The 18,298-nt window shown below is 32.0% G+C and overlaps 2 protein-coding genes across 5 annotated transcripts; one reads left to right on the top strand and one right to left on the bottom strand.

Annotated features, from left to right (window-relative positions):
• Nucleotides 1-8,260: 8,260 nt before the first annotated feature.
• Nucleotides 8,261-15,173, top strand: LOC129311360 (vacuolar protein sorting-associated protein 60.2). Of its 4 annotated transcripts, none has more exons than XM_054953645.1 (8): nt 8,261-8,332; nt 8,478-8,592; nt 9,741-9,892; nt 10,600-10,693; nt 10,982-11,053; nt 11,143-11,254; nt 11,657-11,817; nt 13,002-13,302. In XM_054953645.1, the coding sequence occupies exons 2-8, from the start codon at nt 8,524-8,526 to the stop codon at nt 13,053-13,055; spliced, it is 714 nt and encodes a 237-aa protein (XP_054809620.1). In that variant the 5' UTR covers nt 8,261-8,332; nt 8,478-8,523; the 3' UTR covers nt 13,056-13,302. The 4 variants fall into 4 exon arrangements, with proteins under 4 accessions (XP_054809620.1, XP_054809612.1, XP_054809603.1 ...); XM_054953637.1 differs by having other exon boundaries at nt 8,269-8,382; XM_054953628.1 differs by lacking the exon at nt 8,261-8,332 and adding an exon at nt 15,016-15,173 and having other exon boundaries at nt 8,339-8,592; nt 13,002-13,056.
• Nucleotides 15,174-16,135: 962 nt separating this feature from the next.
• Nucleotides 16,136-17,759, bottom strand: LOC129311356 (glycosyltransferase BC10-like). The gene has a single exon (XM_054953615.1). The coding sequence runs from the start codon at nt 17,468-17,470 to the stop codon at nt 16,394-16,396; it is 1,077 nt and encodes a 358-aa protein (XP_054809590.1). The 5' UTR covers nt 17,471-17,759; the 3' UTR covers nt 16,136-16,393.
• Nucleotides 17,760-18,298: the final 539 nt, after the last annotated feature.

Below are 18,298 nucleotides of genomic sequence, written 5' to 3'. Positions count from 1 at the left end.
AAAAGTAAAAATACTCATAACATTATCTAAATTAATACAAAAGTGACTAATTTTTTAACCATCACTAAGCTCCATTAATTTTCAATGTTAAGCCCTTCCCTCTCTTTGGTAGATGGAATAGAAAATATGATGTGGATCTTAACGTGTCTGCCAAGTGAGAGTCTCCTTTACCCAAATATATTGTTGCTTTTTTTCTTCAATGTTTTTCTCCTCCCACCCTCCTCCTCCTTCAATCCATCCTTGGTTAACATAGCAGATGAGCTTACAAAAGCATTGAAGAGAGGGAGGCAGTGTGGCAGCGATGGTTGACTCATGAGATTAACTAAAAATCTCTCTTCAAACTAGGTGGTGTGCAGTAATAGAAATGGGACAAGTAGCAACGGACTCGATAAGCGTGACCCAAAAATGGACAAGTGATGGAGGGTCTAAAAAGGGATAGGAGTCACAATTCTCAAACTTAGGTTTGATCTAGAAGGCTCCAAGATCCAGAGGGGTAGGGGATGCAAATCCAAGAGGTTTGATCCAGAGAGCGACAGTGTAATCTAAAAGCTTGGCATACTCAAAACCCAAAGGCTCCAAAATAAGAGAGTCCTTTGACTCTAGTAACAAGGGTGCCGTTGATTGGGAGTGCAGGCATCAACTTGTTGAAATGCAACTATAAGGTCACCCATGAAAGCTTGTCAATGGATTGGAAATTTAGGATATCTTCAACCAATAGATTTGCTTAATGCCTTGAAAGTATTCATGTGCTTGATTCTTATGTTATTGTATTTGATTTATTTGTCTTTAATTTTCCCCGTTCACTATGATATACTTCAATTCTTTGATTATCTAGACTTGTACAATTTTTTTAGGATTGATTGATATTGAGTTTTGGATTAATTATTTTTCATAAATTGCTCTTGACTTGTACAATTCTTTAACAATGATGGTGCTTTTCCTTGCTTCTTTGGGTTTCTTTTGCTCATGTTCTATGTTCTTTCAATTTTGAAACATTTTTGAGATGAAAATGTGAAGAGGGAAGCAAAGAAAATGCATAGGTGGCAAGCACATTTAGATTCATGTCATATTTTCTATTTCACCTAGCAAAAAAAGAGGGGCTTAATATTAAAAATCAACAGAGGTTAGTGATAGTTAATGGATTAATTATTTTGTGCTAACTTAGATAATGTTATGAATATTTTTATATTTGTTTTTTATTTTCGACTAATGAGTACTCCGAGCTAACTAGTTGATGCATATTTTTGTCCCTCTATCCTAATTTTTTTTGGTGGGTTTCACATATACCTTTTTCTTTATATTGTGAAACCCTCATCATCATTTAATTTTTATTTAATATATTTTTTATTTTTTTAAAAAAAGTAAAAATTCATATACTATATATTATCAATATAGATATAAATTTATTGGCTTGTTTATTTTAGCTTATTTTATGAAAAAATAATTCATTTTTTTAAAATTTATTTTATGAGTTTTTATTACGTTTGTTTAAACTTTTAAAAATAATTAAAATTTAAAAATTTAATAATAAACATTTTTAAGCTATCAGGTTCATGCAAATAACTCCTAACTATTAATTATATATCACCTTAAACTTTAGTTTTTTGTGTACACCTCCAAATTTTGATTGATATACGAATAACTCTCATAAATTTAAGTTATGTGCAGATAATTAAGATATAAAATTAATCATATAAATTTATTTGCATAAATATAATAGTTGGGTGGTTTATTGTAAAGTTTTAAAGGTTAAGGAGGTTATTTGTTATAATTCAAAGTTTAGAGGAATAATATATAATTTACCCAAAAAAAAAGACATATTTTTTATTATTGTGATAATTTTAAAAATAATCTAATGTGATAGATGAGAGAATATTTTAAAAAAGTGAAATAAGCAAGGTATTATAAAATTTTAAAATAATATAATAATAAATTATTTTATAAAATAAAAATCAAGGAAAATATTATAAACTTTCAAAGTAACTAAATAATAATCACTTTTTATTATTTTTACTAAACAAAAAATAATGTCTATCTTTTATAAAATCTCTACAAAATAAATCTCTTTTTATAAAATCTCTAAACTATTTAAAAATTATTTATTTTTTTAATCTTAAACAAACAGGCATATATATATATATATATATATAGATTATAGATTATAGATACTCTTTTCATTAAAAAAATAAGATATTTTTAATTAATTTTATCTTTTAATAAAATAATTATTTATTTTTAAATTAATATCAACCTTTTATATTTACTTCTATTATAAAATGTTTCACTCTAAAATAAATATAAAATAATTTATTTATTGAGAGCACCTTAAAAAAAATATAATGATTATGCTTTAAGATACAAAAAAATATCTCATATTTTTTAGTATTAAACTTTTTAAAAATTGCTTTAAATTTTGAAGGAGTATAGATTATATATATTATTCACTTTTTAATTTTGTATTCCATTTGCCAACTTGCTCGCTTTATATCGTTCGTAAAATGTTAATGCAATTGTCAATTGAATTTATTTTTGTTAAACAAAAAGTTCAAGCATGCCATTAGAGTTGATAATTTGGGATGGCCGAATTTATTTAAATTGAATTTAATTTGAGCTAGATTTATTTAAATCGAGTTTAAAATATCCCATCCTCTTAAAAAAGTCCATAACTTTTTTTGGTCGGATTCATGATCACCTATCAGACTTGGTCAAAATTACCAACTTTATATATATATATATATATATATAAAGCTATAAATTTTAATAATTGGGCTTAATTCGGGTTAAGTTTATTCGAATTAAGCTTAAAATATCATAACCTTTTTAAAAAACTTATATAATCAAATTCAATTCTAACCTTTTTTGAGCGGGTTCAAGCTCGCATGAATTATAAGCTCTACATGTCATCATATCAGTGTGGATTCATTTTTGTAAATAATTTTTATTTATTAACTTAAGCTTTTTGCTTGTTAAATTAAACTTTTTTTTTAAAAAAAAAAGGCGAGTTTAATTTAGATATCGACTTTAAAATAATTTGCGTGATGAGTTATTGTTATTATTATTATTATTATTATTTAAATTTTACCTCTAGCCTTTCTCATAGAAAAAGAGACAGGCACACATAAATGTGTTAACTCGAATGCATACTCAGACTTCCTTAACAGAAGAGGCGGTGCTGCAACTAAAATAACTAGCCGTTGACAATTATTATACTATAAAATGACAGTGTTTACATAAAAAGAAGTGAAAATGATAAATTAACAATAAATGAGCTTTGTGTTATAAATTAGATGAATTTTATCAATTTATAGTTAAATCATACATAACTTTAGCGTATTATCCCTCACATTTATCCACAAATTTATTTGTGCACAAAACTTCGACATATTTTTGCACGTAAACCACGTTCATATGTTGATTAGAACTTGAATTAAAGGAAAATCAAAATGGACCATACTTTCTCAAAACAAGCTGCTATTATTATTATTATTATCATTATTATTATTCCATATAATTTATAGTTCCATGATACATCACTGCATTCACACACATACGTTAATATAATATATAGGTGCACTCAGCAGTAACGAACCAGCAGTGACATGGTGGTCTAGTATATGTTTAAGTCTGCTTCTTGTTATTCAGAATGCTTGTTTTTCTAGTGCCTTCACCTACTTCTTCTTACCACCTAGAAAAAGAAGAAAAATGAGAAATCAGTAGGAGCTTCTCTTGGAAGACACGTCGGATGAAATTTTCGTAATTGGGGCAAGATTTTCTGAAGCTGTTAGGTACATATAAAAAGGATATTCAATTTCTTTTACCAACGAATGAACAAAAGTCATGCCAAACAATCCATGCTTTTGAGAAAATAAATAGCAACCGGAAAATATAGCTTCAAGTTACATGAGTTGCTTATTAAAAAAGTTGTTCCATCCACATTGGCCTACAAAAATTGATCTTCTTTTTTTTATTGCATACATCTGTCTATTTTTATTTTTTGGTGGGTGCACATGTGAGCAATTCATGTGAACTCTCATCTGAATGGTCATGTAATAATGACAGGCTGTTAAAATACCAAGGCCCATGATCCACCATCCTTCAAACTCTAAACTATTGACAGTTTATGTCTCAAATCCAACCCAACATGCCTCAAGCTCTTGTTAGAAGGAAAAGGGCAACGCAAAACCATTGTGAATGTGAACACGTGTTTTTTTTTTTTTTGGAAAAAAAAACATCAAAAAAACATCTTTGTGAAAACACTCTGGAGAGACTGCCTCCAATTGGCTCGATCGAACTTGACCAATAGTCACATAAAAAGAGAACAAAGTTTGTTGAAACACTAGTCACATAACCCTTTACCCAATCAGAGAGTTTTGTAAAGATTTAAGCATGTTTGTTTTTGTGACGAAAACAGCAAAAACCATGTTTTCATGAGGCTCACATTTAACATGGGAGGGCAATGAAGATCATGCGCTCCCCAAAGAAAAGTGGCCTATGCAATGTCCGTAACTTATCTGAAAGAATAATCTTAAGGTCAAAAAAAAAAAAAAAAGGTATCAACTTACTGATTTTCTTTGCAGAGATTGAGTGGGGAACTTGCTTACTCTCAGAAGGCTTCAATTCTCCTTTAACAACCTGTGCCCATGTTAGCTTTTGTTTCGGTGGCAGCACAACTTGCTCTCTCTCTCTTCCAGAATCCTATAATAATGTATTATAAGAATTACTCCCTTCATTTTTTATTAAGAGGAACTATAATGTGTTACTTTATTTTTTATAAGCAAGGTTCCAAATTTTAGGAAACATTTATTATACTTTTCTCAAATTGTCCCCATAAGTGGATAGTATCATTAAATTAAAGAAAAAGGCAAACATCCATAACAGGGAAATTTTAGTCTTAATATTCTAATTTCAAACATAATTATTATGATTAACCAACTTTTTTAAACTGTAAAATTTTATTAAAATTTGCTTATATTTAAAATAGAGGGAATATATTATAATTCTTCAATAATAACCTTGGATCAAGAAAAAAAAATGCTTAAATGTTAAAGCAAAAGAGAAATGAGAAAATAATCAATCTTCATCAAATAGTACGGTTGTGAGAGTTAAAGTCAAGTTGTGATAAATGTGGTACAAATTAAATGCTCTGAAATGAAATTAATCTTCATTAATCACACATAAGCAGAGGAAAATGGGAAATTATTGTGATCGGAGTTAAGATTTGCTCAAAATAAAAGAGAAATTGTTATGATTCCCCCCCCGGCAGATACAAGGACATTGTCTAATTCATACCGGGGGGATCAAAACGGAACAAGCTGCTCACTGGTGCTTACACAGATCAACAAGAAGCTACTTGCCACAACCAAGAGCAAGCCATGAATGATGATTGCAAAGCACTTAGTTAATTGTTCACTTATTTCTATGTATATGAGAAGATATGCAAAATAAGAGAGAAAACACTAACCAGATGTTTTATGCTTGATTGTTATGCTTGGAGGTGAGTTTTAAAGTCAAATTAAAGACAAAAGAAAGGGTGAAAACCTGATTATTAGGTGGGATGTCAACATATGATGGCTTCAGAGATGAATTAAAAGGTTGAGCTTTGACGTCACTAGCAACAACAGCTGCATAGCAAAGTTTATTTTTCTTTTCGAGTAAATCACCCCTGAATTGATCTCTTTGATGAGGTAGGGTGGGAGAAAAAGCTCACCATTTTCTGGATTTGGAGGCATGTCTTTCATTTGAAGCAACATGGAATCCATGGCAGAGAAAGTAAAAAATGAATGAGCAGCCGTCTATATCTGCAATGTTACATATATATTTGTGCAAAAGTTACGGTTGAGTTTATAAAATTAATAATAAAATTTAAAAAGTCCAAAGCATCTTCTGGAACTGTTAGAATTACTTTTAATAATTTTGTTTTCTTTATGAAAGTGATTTATGAGATGAATCGGTGGCTTTAAATACACAATAAATACTTGTTATAGAAACAGTTATGATAAGATACTACTTTTCTCACGAGAAATAAAATGTCATGATATTTTAAATTTATAAGATAATCCATTGAAAAAGATAAAACAAAATCTCAATTAAGTAGTTAAACTTCAAATTAAATTAGAAATTGACAAGAAAAGCTTAGTATTGCTAGAATATGTATGTGTTTTTATATATATAGGCAAAATTACACATTTAGTTATTTAATTTTACACAATATTTTAATTTGATTTCTTATTTTTATAAAGTGTCTCTTTAATTTTTTAATTTTAATATTGTTAGTTTTATTAATAGAAAATGATATCATTGTAATGCTTTGTTAGCATTTAAAATTTTTGAATGTCCATATTTTCTTTTAATATAACTAATGGCATCATAGATAAAGTTAAAAAAATATACTTCATAAATTAAAAGACCAAACTAAAATTTTATGTAAAATTAGAGGATCAAAAGTGACTTTCAAGCCCCCCCACTATATAAAATTCATGTGAAGATAAAGAAGTTCCAAAAATTATATATAAAATATCAAATTAAATCACACATAAATGACAAAGTAGCAAAACTACTTTCCTCATTTGAAAGATGTTTTGGATTTAAACTCAATATTAACATTTGTGTGTGTGTGTGTGGGTGTGGGTGTGCGTCTTTCTTTCAAGTGGGGAAGGGTTGGATTGGGAATTTTTTTTCAGTGTGTGTGTGTGTGAGTGTGTGTTGTTTTTTTTTTTTTTCAAAGTTAAAAAAGTAGTATTCGTTTTTCTCATACTTTTAAAAATTTAAAAAATCACTCCTTCATATTTTTTGGGCTAAGCTTGTGGTAATGGGCCGAGAGTAAGATACTTTTGGGCTTGAGCTTAACTAATAATATATGAAGCCCAAACATTTAGTCAAAAACTTATTAAATAAATAAAAAATTAATCTTTTAGTTCTCTAACTTTTAATTTACTTGTAACTCAATTCTTCAACTATGACTCATTTATAACTCAGTTTTTCAACTTTTAAATTACTTATAAATTAGTCCCTTAACTTTTTTTTTTCATGTTAGCTTATATTTCACATCAATGAATAAGATGAGGGTATTTTAAAATGATATATGAGCATTTTTTTATCCCTCTTATTTGATAATAAATTTTTTTAAAAAATTTTAAAATAAGGATCGAGTTATAGGTGAATCAAAAGTTGAGGGACTCAGTCGTAGCAAGTTATAGTTGAGAGATTGAGTTCCAACGAGTCATAGTTGAAGGATTGAGTTATAAGTGAGGTAAAATTGAAGGATTAAAACATTAATTTTTTCTTAAATAAATGAAGGAAAAATATCAATTGAGGTAGGATCGTGGAAAGAAATTTATATTAATCAAGAATTACTTACTATTAAAATTTAAATAGATACTTATTGATAATTAATCTTTTATCAATAAGTATCTATTTAGTTTTTAACAATAATTTATTTTAAATTAATAATAATTTATTTATGCTTGTTTTTTATTTAAATTTTGACAACAATCGATCCTTAATTAATATAAATTTCTCTCAATGTCCTTGATTGCTATTTTCCCATAAATGAATTACATATTTGACTGCAGAGAAAGAATGAATTGCATATTTCAGCAGGCGAATCAGTGAAACTAACAGGCTTGTTAATTTAGTTAGGATAGTTTTACCCATTGCTTTCAGTATTAATGTTGAATGTATTACAATCCAGCCTATTTTTAATTTTTACAGTCCAATTCAAGACGGTCCTGCTTAAATTACTGTCTAGAATTTATTTGTTGTATTTCGTATTTATACATTTTTTTGAAATAAATCGCGTGTTCGAGGAAATCATGTGATTTTATGTACTTTTTAGTTTAATATTTATATTTTTGATACAATTATATAATATCTTATATTATTGAATTAGATTTAAGTGTTATTGGTTCAATAAAAAAATAACACTCTCTCGAAATACTTTTTCAATCAACAAGGTGTGATATTAACATTTAGATTTCAAAATATCAATTCAATGATTATTAAATTTAAAATTTTTTTTACTGAAAAATAATTTGTAAGTAAGATTTAGTTCTTCAAAAGTATGAAAATGTCAGCTGCAAAGCGGGATTAGAATCTCATTAATCACTCCAATTGTTATGCAATAATTTATTTTCTAAAAAGGATTGAATTTTTATTTTTATTTTATTTTTATTAATTTTTTTAGATTTTATAATCATTTTTAGTATCTCAACGAGATTATTTCAGCTTCCGTCGACAGGCACTCTATTGATTTTTGACACGTAACTTCCAGCCAACGCGATTTTATACACAGACAAAGCTAACGCGCTTTTATACACAGACGAATTCCGAGAAGGTTCGGCCTCGCCTCGCATACTATTTCGGATTTTACGATTTCTCGGCACGGTTCACAAAATCAAAATCCTTTGAATCTTCTCTCTGTTGTCAATTGCCGTCGTTCTCAGCTCTTCTGCTCTTACGCTTGTTCTTTGTACTCGCAGCTTTCATTCTAACTTCCCGAACAAGAAGAACGAAGAGGAGAAGGAAATGAAGAGGGTTTTCGGTGTGAAGAAGAATAAGGAGCCCCCTCCTTCAATTCAGGATGCTTCTGATCGGGTTAATCTCTTAGTTTCTATGAACAAATCTTGTTCGCTCTGAAAGTTTATTTTCTCCCTTCTTATTCTCATTTGCGGTTGTGCAAGTAATTGGAAAATATTAAAATTTGACAACTCGTGAGTTTGTGATTTTTGGGATTTTAACTCGGCCTTGGATATATGTTAACTGTGGAGTATGTTCGATCGTATACTGAGCTTGAACCCATTAATGTTAACATTTTCTTGCTACCCTTGAATTTTGCCGTCTCTTAAATTTTGGTTTATACTTCTCATCAGGAATTGTGTATTGTGTTTATGATTATGGTCAATATTTTATCAAAAAAGGAATTGGAATGCAATGGATGCATATGGATTTTTATTCCCAGCATAATAGACATAATGCCATAAGATGGATGCTCCATTTGGTAGTTGCTCGGATCGTTCATAAAATTTGACTTTTAATCCATTGACATGGTAATTGTTGAGTCCCCATTTTGGAGAAGAATCTATAGTCATTCTTTCGACAACGAATTAAATTCTTACACCCTGTTGTTCCTTGGTTATGTTACCCCACTATAAGGAGTGAACTGCTCCATGGTGCAATATAAACATGGTACTTTTGTTTTCTCCCTTGTCTGTCTTCATATGCTTTTTAAATGCACCTTACACTCTACCTGGACTTGATACAGACTAAAAATTAAGCCCGAATTCTCCGTTTTACTGAAATGTCAAAAAATTAATTTGAGAAAATTGTTAACTTTGTACCCGACAATTTTGATGTCACAATGGTAAGTTGATTATTTAATGTTTATAGATTTCTAATTCGTATTAAATATCTGTTCTTACTTCTTCATAGGACATGAATAATTAACTTAATGGTGTGGCTAGCAACTCTAGGAATTTAGATTTTACTCATGTACTGAAAATTAATTTCGATTTACTCTAGGTGCTTAAGCTGTTTTTGCTCTTCCTTCTTTCCTTTTTACTTCCTCTTTTTTGCAAGTTTTACTCTCTTATAATTTTTTTTTCCTTTTTTAATATAGCTCTGCTATCATCCTGCTCTTAGCAGTTAATTGATTCAATTGCTTGAATTTCTGTCCTGGTGAACATAGGTTGGTGATTCAAATTATCTTTTTTGCAATTTTGCCTAAAGTATGCTGTTTATTCCAGATTACTAAAAGAGGTGATACAGTGGACGAGAAGATTAAGAAGCTTGATGTTGAACTTAGTAGATATAAAGAACAACTCAAAAAAACAAGGCCTGGTCCTGCACAAGAAGCACTCAAAGCTAGAGCAATGAGAGTTCTTAAGCAAAAGAGAATGTAAGTTTGCTAGTCCATATTTGCTTGCTCTGTTTGTTGTTGTTTCATTAGAAAGTTGATTTAGCCAACAGCCTACTGATAAGTGAAGATGTGAAATGATGTATTATCTCACATTCTCAACATATTGAGGAGTGGGATTTGTTTTCCAATAAACGCGGGGCAGGTTGAGAAAAAAATTTGGTAACTGTGTCACCCAAATTATCACGACTAAGCTGTGTTTGCTGTATACCCTCGCCTTATGAATCATTATTAATGGGTTCAATTTGACATTTGTTCTATTACCATTTCACTTTTTTTGCTGTATTTGCATCTGGCTGTAAATTCAATGTCAGCAATTCATTTGTTGTTCTTTGTTTTTTTATTCCTAGGTTGTAAATTCGCATAATATAAATATACTGCTTTTCATTGCATTCCCTTGGATATTGTGTCTTTTGTGCCCACAGGCCATGTCAGCTTTGTTAGGATATTCCTGTTTTTATTTGTCAAATTAAATAAATATAACTTTACTTTATTGACTTCAATGGTATCATCAGACGCATATGGATCTGAATTCTTAGCTAATTCTTGAATTGGTTCTTTTCTTCTTGTAGTTAGAAATTTTGTCTCTGCCAACTCTGTAGTTAGAAATGTGGGACTTATAAAAGTGAAGAAATTGCAATTATGTCTATGCTCATTTGACGAACTATTAATTCACCACTTTTTGATAGGTATGAAGGGCAGCGTGACATGCTGTATAATCAGACATTTAATCTTGATCAGGTTGCATTTGCTTCAGAGGGTATTAAAGATGCCCAACAAACTGTGAGTCCTGAAGAGCTTACACTTCGCAACTAATTTCATTGTTCAATATTGATGTCCATATGTTTGGGTGTACTATATCAAGGCAAACTCTTATTTGTACCTTTCTGGGAACCTGACTACCTCATGAGATGTTTGAGACATTATTTATGATTAATGAGGGGTCTCTTTATAGTGACATGCTTGATTGGTACCTTGGACTCCTTTTAGATTAATTATAATGTGCAATTCATTTATGAGAAGCTATGTCATAAAGGTTTTCCCCTTTTTGGCCTCCTTTTCTCTTTTCAGATGTCAGCCTTGAAGTCTGCCAACAAGGAATTGAAGGGAATGATGAAAACTGTGAAGATACAAGACATTGACGTTTGGACTCTCTTCCTTATCTCTTGCAGCTTCTGTCTGTCTATTTCTGAAATGTTTTGGTCTAAATTGTTTATGTGTGCTGAATGCAGAATTTGCAAGATGAGATGATGGACCTGATGGATGTAAGTAATGAAATACAAGAGACCTTAGGTAGAAGTTATAACGTGCCTGATGACATTGATGAAGATGAACTCATGGGTGGTAAGTTAATTATCTAAACTTAGTTTATGTCAATGAGCCTTGGCTAATATTGATTGCACTGTTTGTCATGCATATCACTAATATGATATCGACCATCTCGTTTGCTGGAAACTTTGCTAAACACATGAAAATTAATTGCCCTTAAAATGTTTTATTTCCTTGTTTTAAGGACTTTTGGTTGAAAACCAAACATTTTATCCATGACATGTGCAATGTTTCGAGCAATATAGTTTCTGCTTGTAGGATGCATGATGTTCTCTATTTGATGGCCTGGATGAATTATTCATTGCAGCTTTTAGTGGACACCTGGATCCATTAAAATTTAGGATAGTACAATTTTATCTTTTATTATTTAGCATTTTAAAATATTTGTTTTCTTTTTTTCTTTATTTGGTGGTTCAGAACTTGATGCACTGGAATTAGACATGGGAAATGAGATTGAGATGGATGGAGTTCCTTCCTACCTCCAGCCAGATAAGGAACCTGATGTAGAGGCAGATCTTAACTTGCCTTCTGCTCCCACAGGACATACGGCAGCACCACCTGGAAGATCCAACGCTCAAGTATGATTTTCTTGCCTAGTTGTTATTACTTTTCTTTAGTGTTCTTTTAAAAAGCCATGCATGAATGAGGTTTTAAAAGAATTTTATTGTGTTCTCGTAGCAAAAGATCCAGCAAATAAGCAAGTTACTGATTTCTTTCTGTAAGCATTGTCTGGTGGTTGGCTGCAACTCTATCAACGTTCTATATTGATTAGGGCTCCCTAATTTTGATGAAAATACATTGAATAAAGTGCAGCAGTAAGAACAAGAATAATATTGACGATAACATGAGAAATTGGGGAAACTTGGTTGTCATTGTTATTTAACGCATATCATGGTTTTAGAATGTCTAGATGGCTAGAAGGTTCCTATGAAAGAGTTAGGTTGACGCAGTTTGGTCAAATTTGACTTGAAGTTCTTGTGAAAGAATGGGGATTTGGGTTCTAAAGAAGGCTAGGAAGGGCCGTTCAAAAGAAGAAGAAGAAGAAGAAGAAGAAGAAGGCTAGGAAGGGGTGATAGTCAAAGATGTTAATTGAGAGCCTATAGCGTCCAAGATGGTGGTTGGACTTGATCTTAAAGAATTTTGAAGACTGAAAAATAAGTATAGGAATCATGTTAAACGCATGACATTATCCGTAGACCAAATTGTACTTTTTTTCGAAGTTTGATCAATGCACAAATACTTCTTCTTCTTCTTTTTTTAAATTTTATTTGAGGTCGCAATGCTTATGCTCCAGTTTCTTTGGGGCCGGCCCTAATAGGAATAGGAAGAGTTTAAGTTAGTAGCATGCTGCCCTTGAAGAATATTGTTTTTTGCCCCAGCCATCTTTTGAAGAATGTAGTTGATTCTAAACATATGTGGGACGTTCATGTTATATTCTTCTGTCTAGCAATGTAAGGATGTGCCTTCACAATGCTTGGCTCTCCAGCCTCATGGTCCATGTTCTGGTAGGGAATGGAATAAATTATAATCTCTATTCTTCGTTGGTGCCAATCTGTGTACTATGTCCTCCAGCCTAGTTGTTGGTAATGAAATGAGGTGTTTCTGTATCAAGTATAACTTTACAACATGAAACTGTAAACTACTCGAGAATTTAGCCGAGCATTTTTCTGGACTTGCTTTATGTTTGAATGTTGTCCAATACTTTCTTTTTTTCTTTTGGATGAGCTGAATGTTGTTCATTGGTTGCTGTTGATGCTAACAGGCTGAGGATGAATTGGGTTTACCTGCTGTGCCACGGGCCTCCATACGGGGTTAAGGTAATCCTTTCATTAGCGTAAGTGGTGTGGACACGAGCTAGAGTGCTAGACCGTGTATGGATGTGCATATATTGATTATGTCGATTTATGTGGTGATTTGACTGGTCCATTGCTGGCATTATTTGACGAAGATAGAAATTTTGTGCATGTTCTTGAAGTGTTTGCCAGTTAAGTTTTTGGATAGAACTATGGCACCTGAAAGATATTTGTATTATATTTTTATTGAATTATCGTCTCGTCCTTGTATAGTAGGAAGCCACTTAGTAGTCTCTTAGAAATATGCCTTGTTTTGTTGATGGTCGCAAAGCGGACGGTGGTAGAAATGAGAAGCACTTAACATGATACGGCATTTAGTAAGAATCTTATATGGATTAACTAAATACTAACGCAAGAAATAGTATTCTTGTAAAATACAACATGACAAGCTAAATGGTGGTTAGTAAACAATTATATGATCAATCTGTCTTATTTACCTTTATATCCTAGATATATGTAAAGAATCCATCACACTTTTTTAGTGATTTATTTGTTTGTAAGTTGTAATCGATTTAAATATTCGCTTAACATGTGTAAGCTAATTTACACCATTTTGTTCGTCCATCAGATACTGTTATTTAGAAAAATATAACCCTATAATTTTAGCATGTTATGTTATTAGTTTTTATATATATTTTTTATTGTTACTCCAAATTTCTTAAGTTTTATCTGTTTGCAATGTTAGTTCATACATTTTAAATATGATCATAAGGACTTAATGGTGACTAACATGAACAAACTGTGTGACTTTTGTGCTGACTTGTTATAATTATAATAAGTTGTATGAAAAGTAAGTAGAAGACAAAAAAAATAAGCAGGACATTAAATTAAAATCTTGAAATGCACAACGAATGAAAAGCAGGACTGACAAGCAAAAGATTGGTGGTGATTTTGTTCCTATAATATATAACTCATCATAATTTTATCAAATCAGTAACAAAATTAGCAGAGTGATGTACATATTAATAAATTTAATTTTATTAGTAATGATAAGGATTAATATTGTAGAAAGATGAAATTTAAGACTAATGCCAAAACATACTGAAATTGTAGGACCAACAAATATATTTCCTTTCCTTTTTTTAAGTTGTATTTTATTCTTTGATTTGAGAATGATCCGTGCAAGTGAAAACAAACTTCAAGCAAGTAAAATCAAAACCGTGCACCGTATGTGTGCTAACAGTTTTGTTGGTTTAGGTGTGACATGCACGGCGTCGATTTTGATATGATGAGGTTACCCTGACATCATAACAAAATAGATTAAAGTATTTTTATTTAAAGCAGGTCAAGTCATTTGAAGGATATAATATTTAAGATAAAAAGAGTTATGTTGTAGGCTGGAATTTGGAGCATGTAATAGGAAATGGTATGGAATTAGGAAAGATGTTTATTTGATATGCATGAATTTGACTTCCATGTAAAATTGAATGCCTCCAAAAATGGTTGAATTGAATTTCACAAGGTGACCCATGGAAACGAGATGGGTTCCATGAGATTGGATCATTAGTGAAATATTTAGACATATTTGCCCCCTATTTTTGACAACCTAACCCAAATTTTCAACATTCCCCGAACCATTTTCGTTGGCACTAGTCTTTGGCGCCATCGGTGAAGAAGTCATTGAAGATATGCAACGATGATGAGGCCAGAGAATGATGATAACAGTGAGACCTTCGCTTCCACCATTCTTTCTCATCCTTCGACAAACCCATGATTTTGATAGTTAGTGAGACCTTCATTTTCAGGCAATATTATACCTCAACTTCCACTCGTTTTATTTGTTCACTGCACTGAGCACTTTCAGTCTTAACTCCTTTTTTTTTCTGCTTCCATTTAAGTGACAAATTTTATTGCATATTTTGACGCTACTTCATATTTATTTGTGGTTTTTTCCTTTTTATTTTTCATATTTCCAACCTGCAGCACGAGGCTGGAGATGGCTTTGATCTTGGCTCACTCCCTCTTTCTATAGCTTTAATCTTGTCTCCCTTTGCCCTCCATCTTCTACGCGCTTTTTAAATTGATTGGTGGATTGCAATATATAAATTTTTTTTTATTGTTCAGATTTGATTTCATCTTTTCTCCGAGTTGCATTTGGGTTTTGGGTTGTTAGCTCCGATGCATGCTTGATTTCTAGGTTCGAGCTTGACAGTTTGACAATAGCGTCCGCTGGAATCAGATTTCTGGGTTCAAGCTTATCGGCTTTTTGCGATGATCTGGGTTTTTTTTTTTTGGTCGTTGGGATTTGGAGTATTTTTAGAGCAAGGGTGTTTTGGTATTTTTAATGTTATAAATATATATTTTAAATAAAAATGATATTATGATTTCATAAACATACCAAGTATGTTTTTAAACCTCATGTTCATTCCTACTTACATATCTATTTCTATTTTTACCAAAATCTCTTCCATGGTACCAAATCGAATAATAATTTCACTAGGAGTTAGGTTAGTCGATTAATTGAAACTAGATTCATCTTTGAGTAATTTTATTACTTCTCAGTCACATGTACTGCTTGAAATATATGATGCGACGATACTAGATATGTAAAGGGAGAATAACATGTAGTTTTTAATAGGATTAATTAATTTAAATCAAGTTTCAAGCATTAAATTTTAAAAATTTACAAATTCAGTTTTTAATTTTTTTCGTTGGCACTTGAGATTTATTCTCCCATATGTAAACCATATCTCCTGCAAATAATATCAAATGTTTCATACGTAATGCTTGTCAATGATTGGTTACTCGGTTCTAGATCAAAAATATATACATGTTAAGTAATATTCCTTCAATCCTATTTCAAAGTTATTTTTAACATATTTTAGAATTAAAGAAATTTTAAAACTCATTGACTCTAAAAATTGAATAAACAATAAATTTTTAACTTTAAATCTATTAAATATATATTTTTTAATGACATTATTAATTAAAAAGGAAAAAAATTATTCTCCCCCAACATTATAAATAAAACTCCTAACAAAAGGGGAAAAAAATTAAAAATTTCATATTAACAATTAATCCTAACTTTAAGCTTGGCAAGTGATTTAAACTTTAAAACATGCAAACATTACCCTGGGATTGCTTAATTACCTGAAACTTTTTTCCTACGGTACAGTTTTTTAGGCCAACATTCTGCAGTACAGTTTGAAGATTGGAACCAGAACTTTATAACTATAACTACATGCGGATATTTATCTATCAACTTTTTTCCCCATATATTTATCTATCAACTTCAAACCCAACTTTTAGGCCCAAAAAAAAAAAAGAAAAAAACTTCAAACCCTACTTATATGTGCTCATGTCAATCCCGGAATATGACGTCATCAGCAAGATCCATCAACACCGGCAAACACTCCGGCGAGAATTTCCTCGCGAAGAAGTATGAATAGCTGGAGTTCGAGAGTCTCAATTGGTGAACAAGCTCCGGCGATACCTCCAGCGGGGTGTACCGGTGCGGGTGCCCGTCCCAACAACCCGTCCAGTTTACTCTCGTCAGTGTGAATCCGGCACACCCGTCCGGATCCTCCATGGACAGAAGCGTCGGGAAGTAGTGCTCCTCTGGGTAACACGGTTCTTCGCTCACACAAGGAAGCCTGAACTTCCTCCACAGCCTCCGATCCTTGACCACCAGCGCTGCGTGCCGTCTTGTCAGCACGAAGAACTGAGACCCGACCCGGAATTCCTCGAACGGTACCTCCGGTAGCATCGCGTTCACGCCGCGAGCCGCGTATCGTTCGAAGAGATTGGGCTCGTCGGAGAGAATCTCGATGAAGCTTTTATACCGAGATTGCTCGGATGAACCCCACGTCATCAAAGAGGTTAAGGATGACGGGCTCTTGAATAGGTAATGGTACATGAACCGAAAGGAATGGAGCGGGATACAATGCTGCGAGACGAGAGCGAAGTATTGGTTCGACGTGTCATCCACGAGAGCGGCCGCCAGGAGACGGCGAGCGGCGGAGATGAGCGTCGGCGAAGCGCGGTATGTTTTCTTCGACGGAATGAATCTGTTGTGGAAGACACCGCCAGGAGGAATTACGATAACAGATGGATCTGAGTGGATGTATATGTTGAAGAGATCGTGGTTTCCTTGGAAGAATTGTTCCCACAAGGGAGCGAAGGAGAGATTCGAGTTGGTGAGGAAGAGGAATGCGATTTTGGGTTTTGGATCAGTGGCGACACCTGAGCGAGAGATTCCGGAAGCAGTATAAACACCACCGGCGGCGGCGGCGGGTCCACGAACGAAAGGGAGGGTGCTGATATCGCCGGCGGAGATGTGGGAAAGGGCGCGGTTACTCCGGTATTGTGGGGCAAGAACGAAGAAAAAAGGTACAGAGAGGAACACAGAATAGAAAACAATGGAGGGGAATGATAACATGAGGGAATGAGTAATTCTGAAGCAGGAGGCAACAAACACAAGCGAGTCTTGGGTAAGGATCCGGTAAGAAGGAAAATTAGAGATTTTTAATATTTCGTTTTCATTGTGATGAAATGGGTTAGAGGAAGAAGCCAGAAGGCATAGTGGAAGAAAGGAGATTGGGGGTTCTTCTTTTTCTGGTTCTGAGAATTTTGAGTGAGGGAGAGAAAGATGAGTGAGTGAAAACGAAGTGAGTGGATTGGTGCCTTGTGGAAAACGCGTGATGCAAGATACCGGATTCTTAGTTTAAGACTATTTCATGCCTTTGTTATTATTAGTCATTAGTCATTAGCTGTCAAGCTTTTTGTGATGGAAAGAGAAGATAAAATAAAAGGTAATAGGTTTATTTCAAAGAAAAAAGAAAAGGTAATATACATATACTAAAGAGAAAAAACAAACTCAACCAACCAAAAAAAAAAAAAAAAAGAAGGGAAACCAATGTTATATACTCCCTGTTCTTCTATTTTTAAGGTAGATAGGAAATATTTTTTGTCCTACTTAAAAGCTCTTTTTTTTAAATCATAATATAGGATATTGATAACTTAAAAAATTAAATAGATTCTTAATTTTTTTAAAAAATTGTGTATCTTTTTAATTATACTCTCATTTAATATCTTCATTAAATGTATATTTTTTTCAAAAAGAATAATAAATAAAATATGGGTATAGTTAAAAAATAATTATAAAAATTATCTAATACTTTATATTTTGAATTAAGTAATATTTTTAAAAGATGTATTGAATTATGATTTGAAGGAAGTATATTATTAAATTTTTATCACAAGTTTT

This window comes from Prosopis cineraria, unplaced genomic scaffold (assembly GCF_029017545.1).
Source record: "Prosopis cineraria cultivar Desert tree isolate PC_DT_omini unplaced genomic scaffold, ASM2901754v1 PC1, whole genome shotgun sequence".
In the NCBI taxonomy this organism is placed as follows: Eukaryota; Viridiplantae; Streptophyta; class Magnoliopsida; order Fabales; family Fabaceae; genus Prosopis; species Prosopis cineraria.
This window is presented reverse-complemented; position numbering and strand designations above follow the sequence as displayed.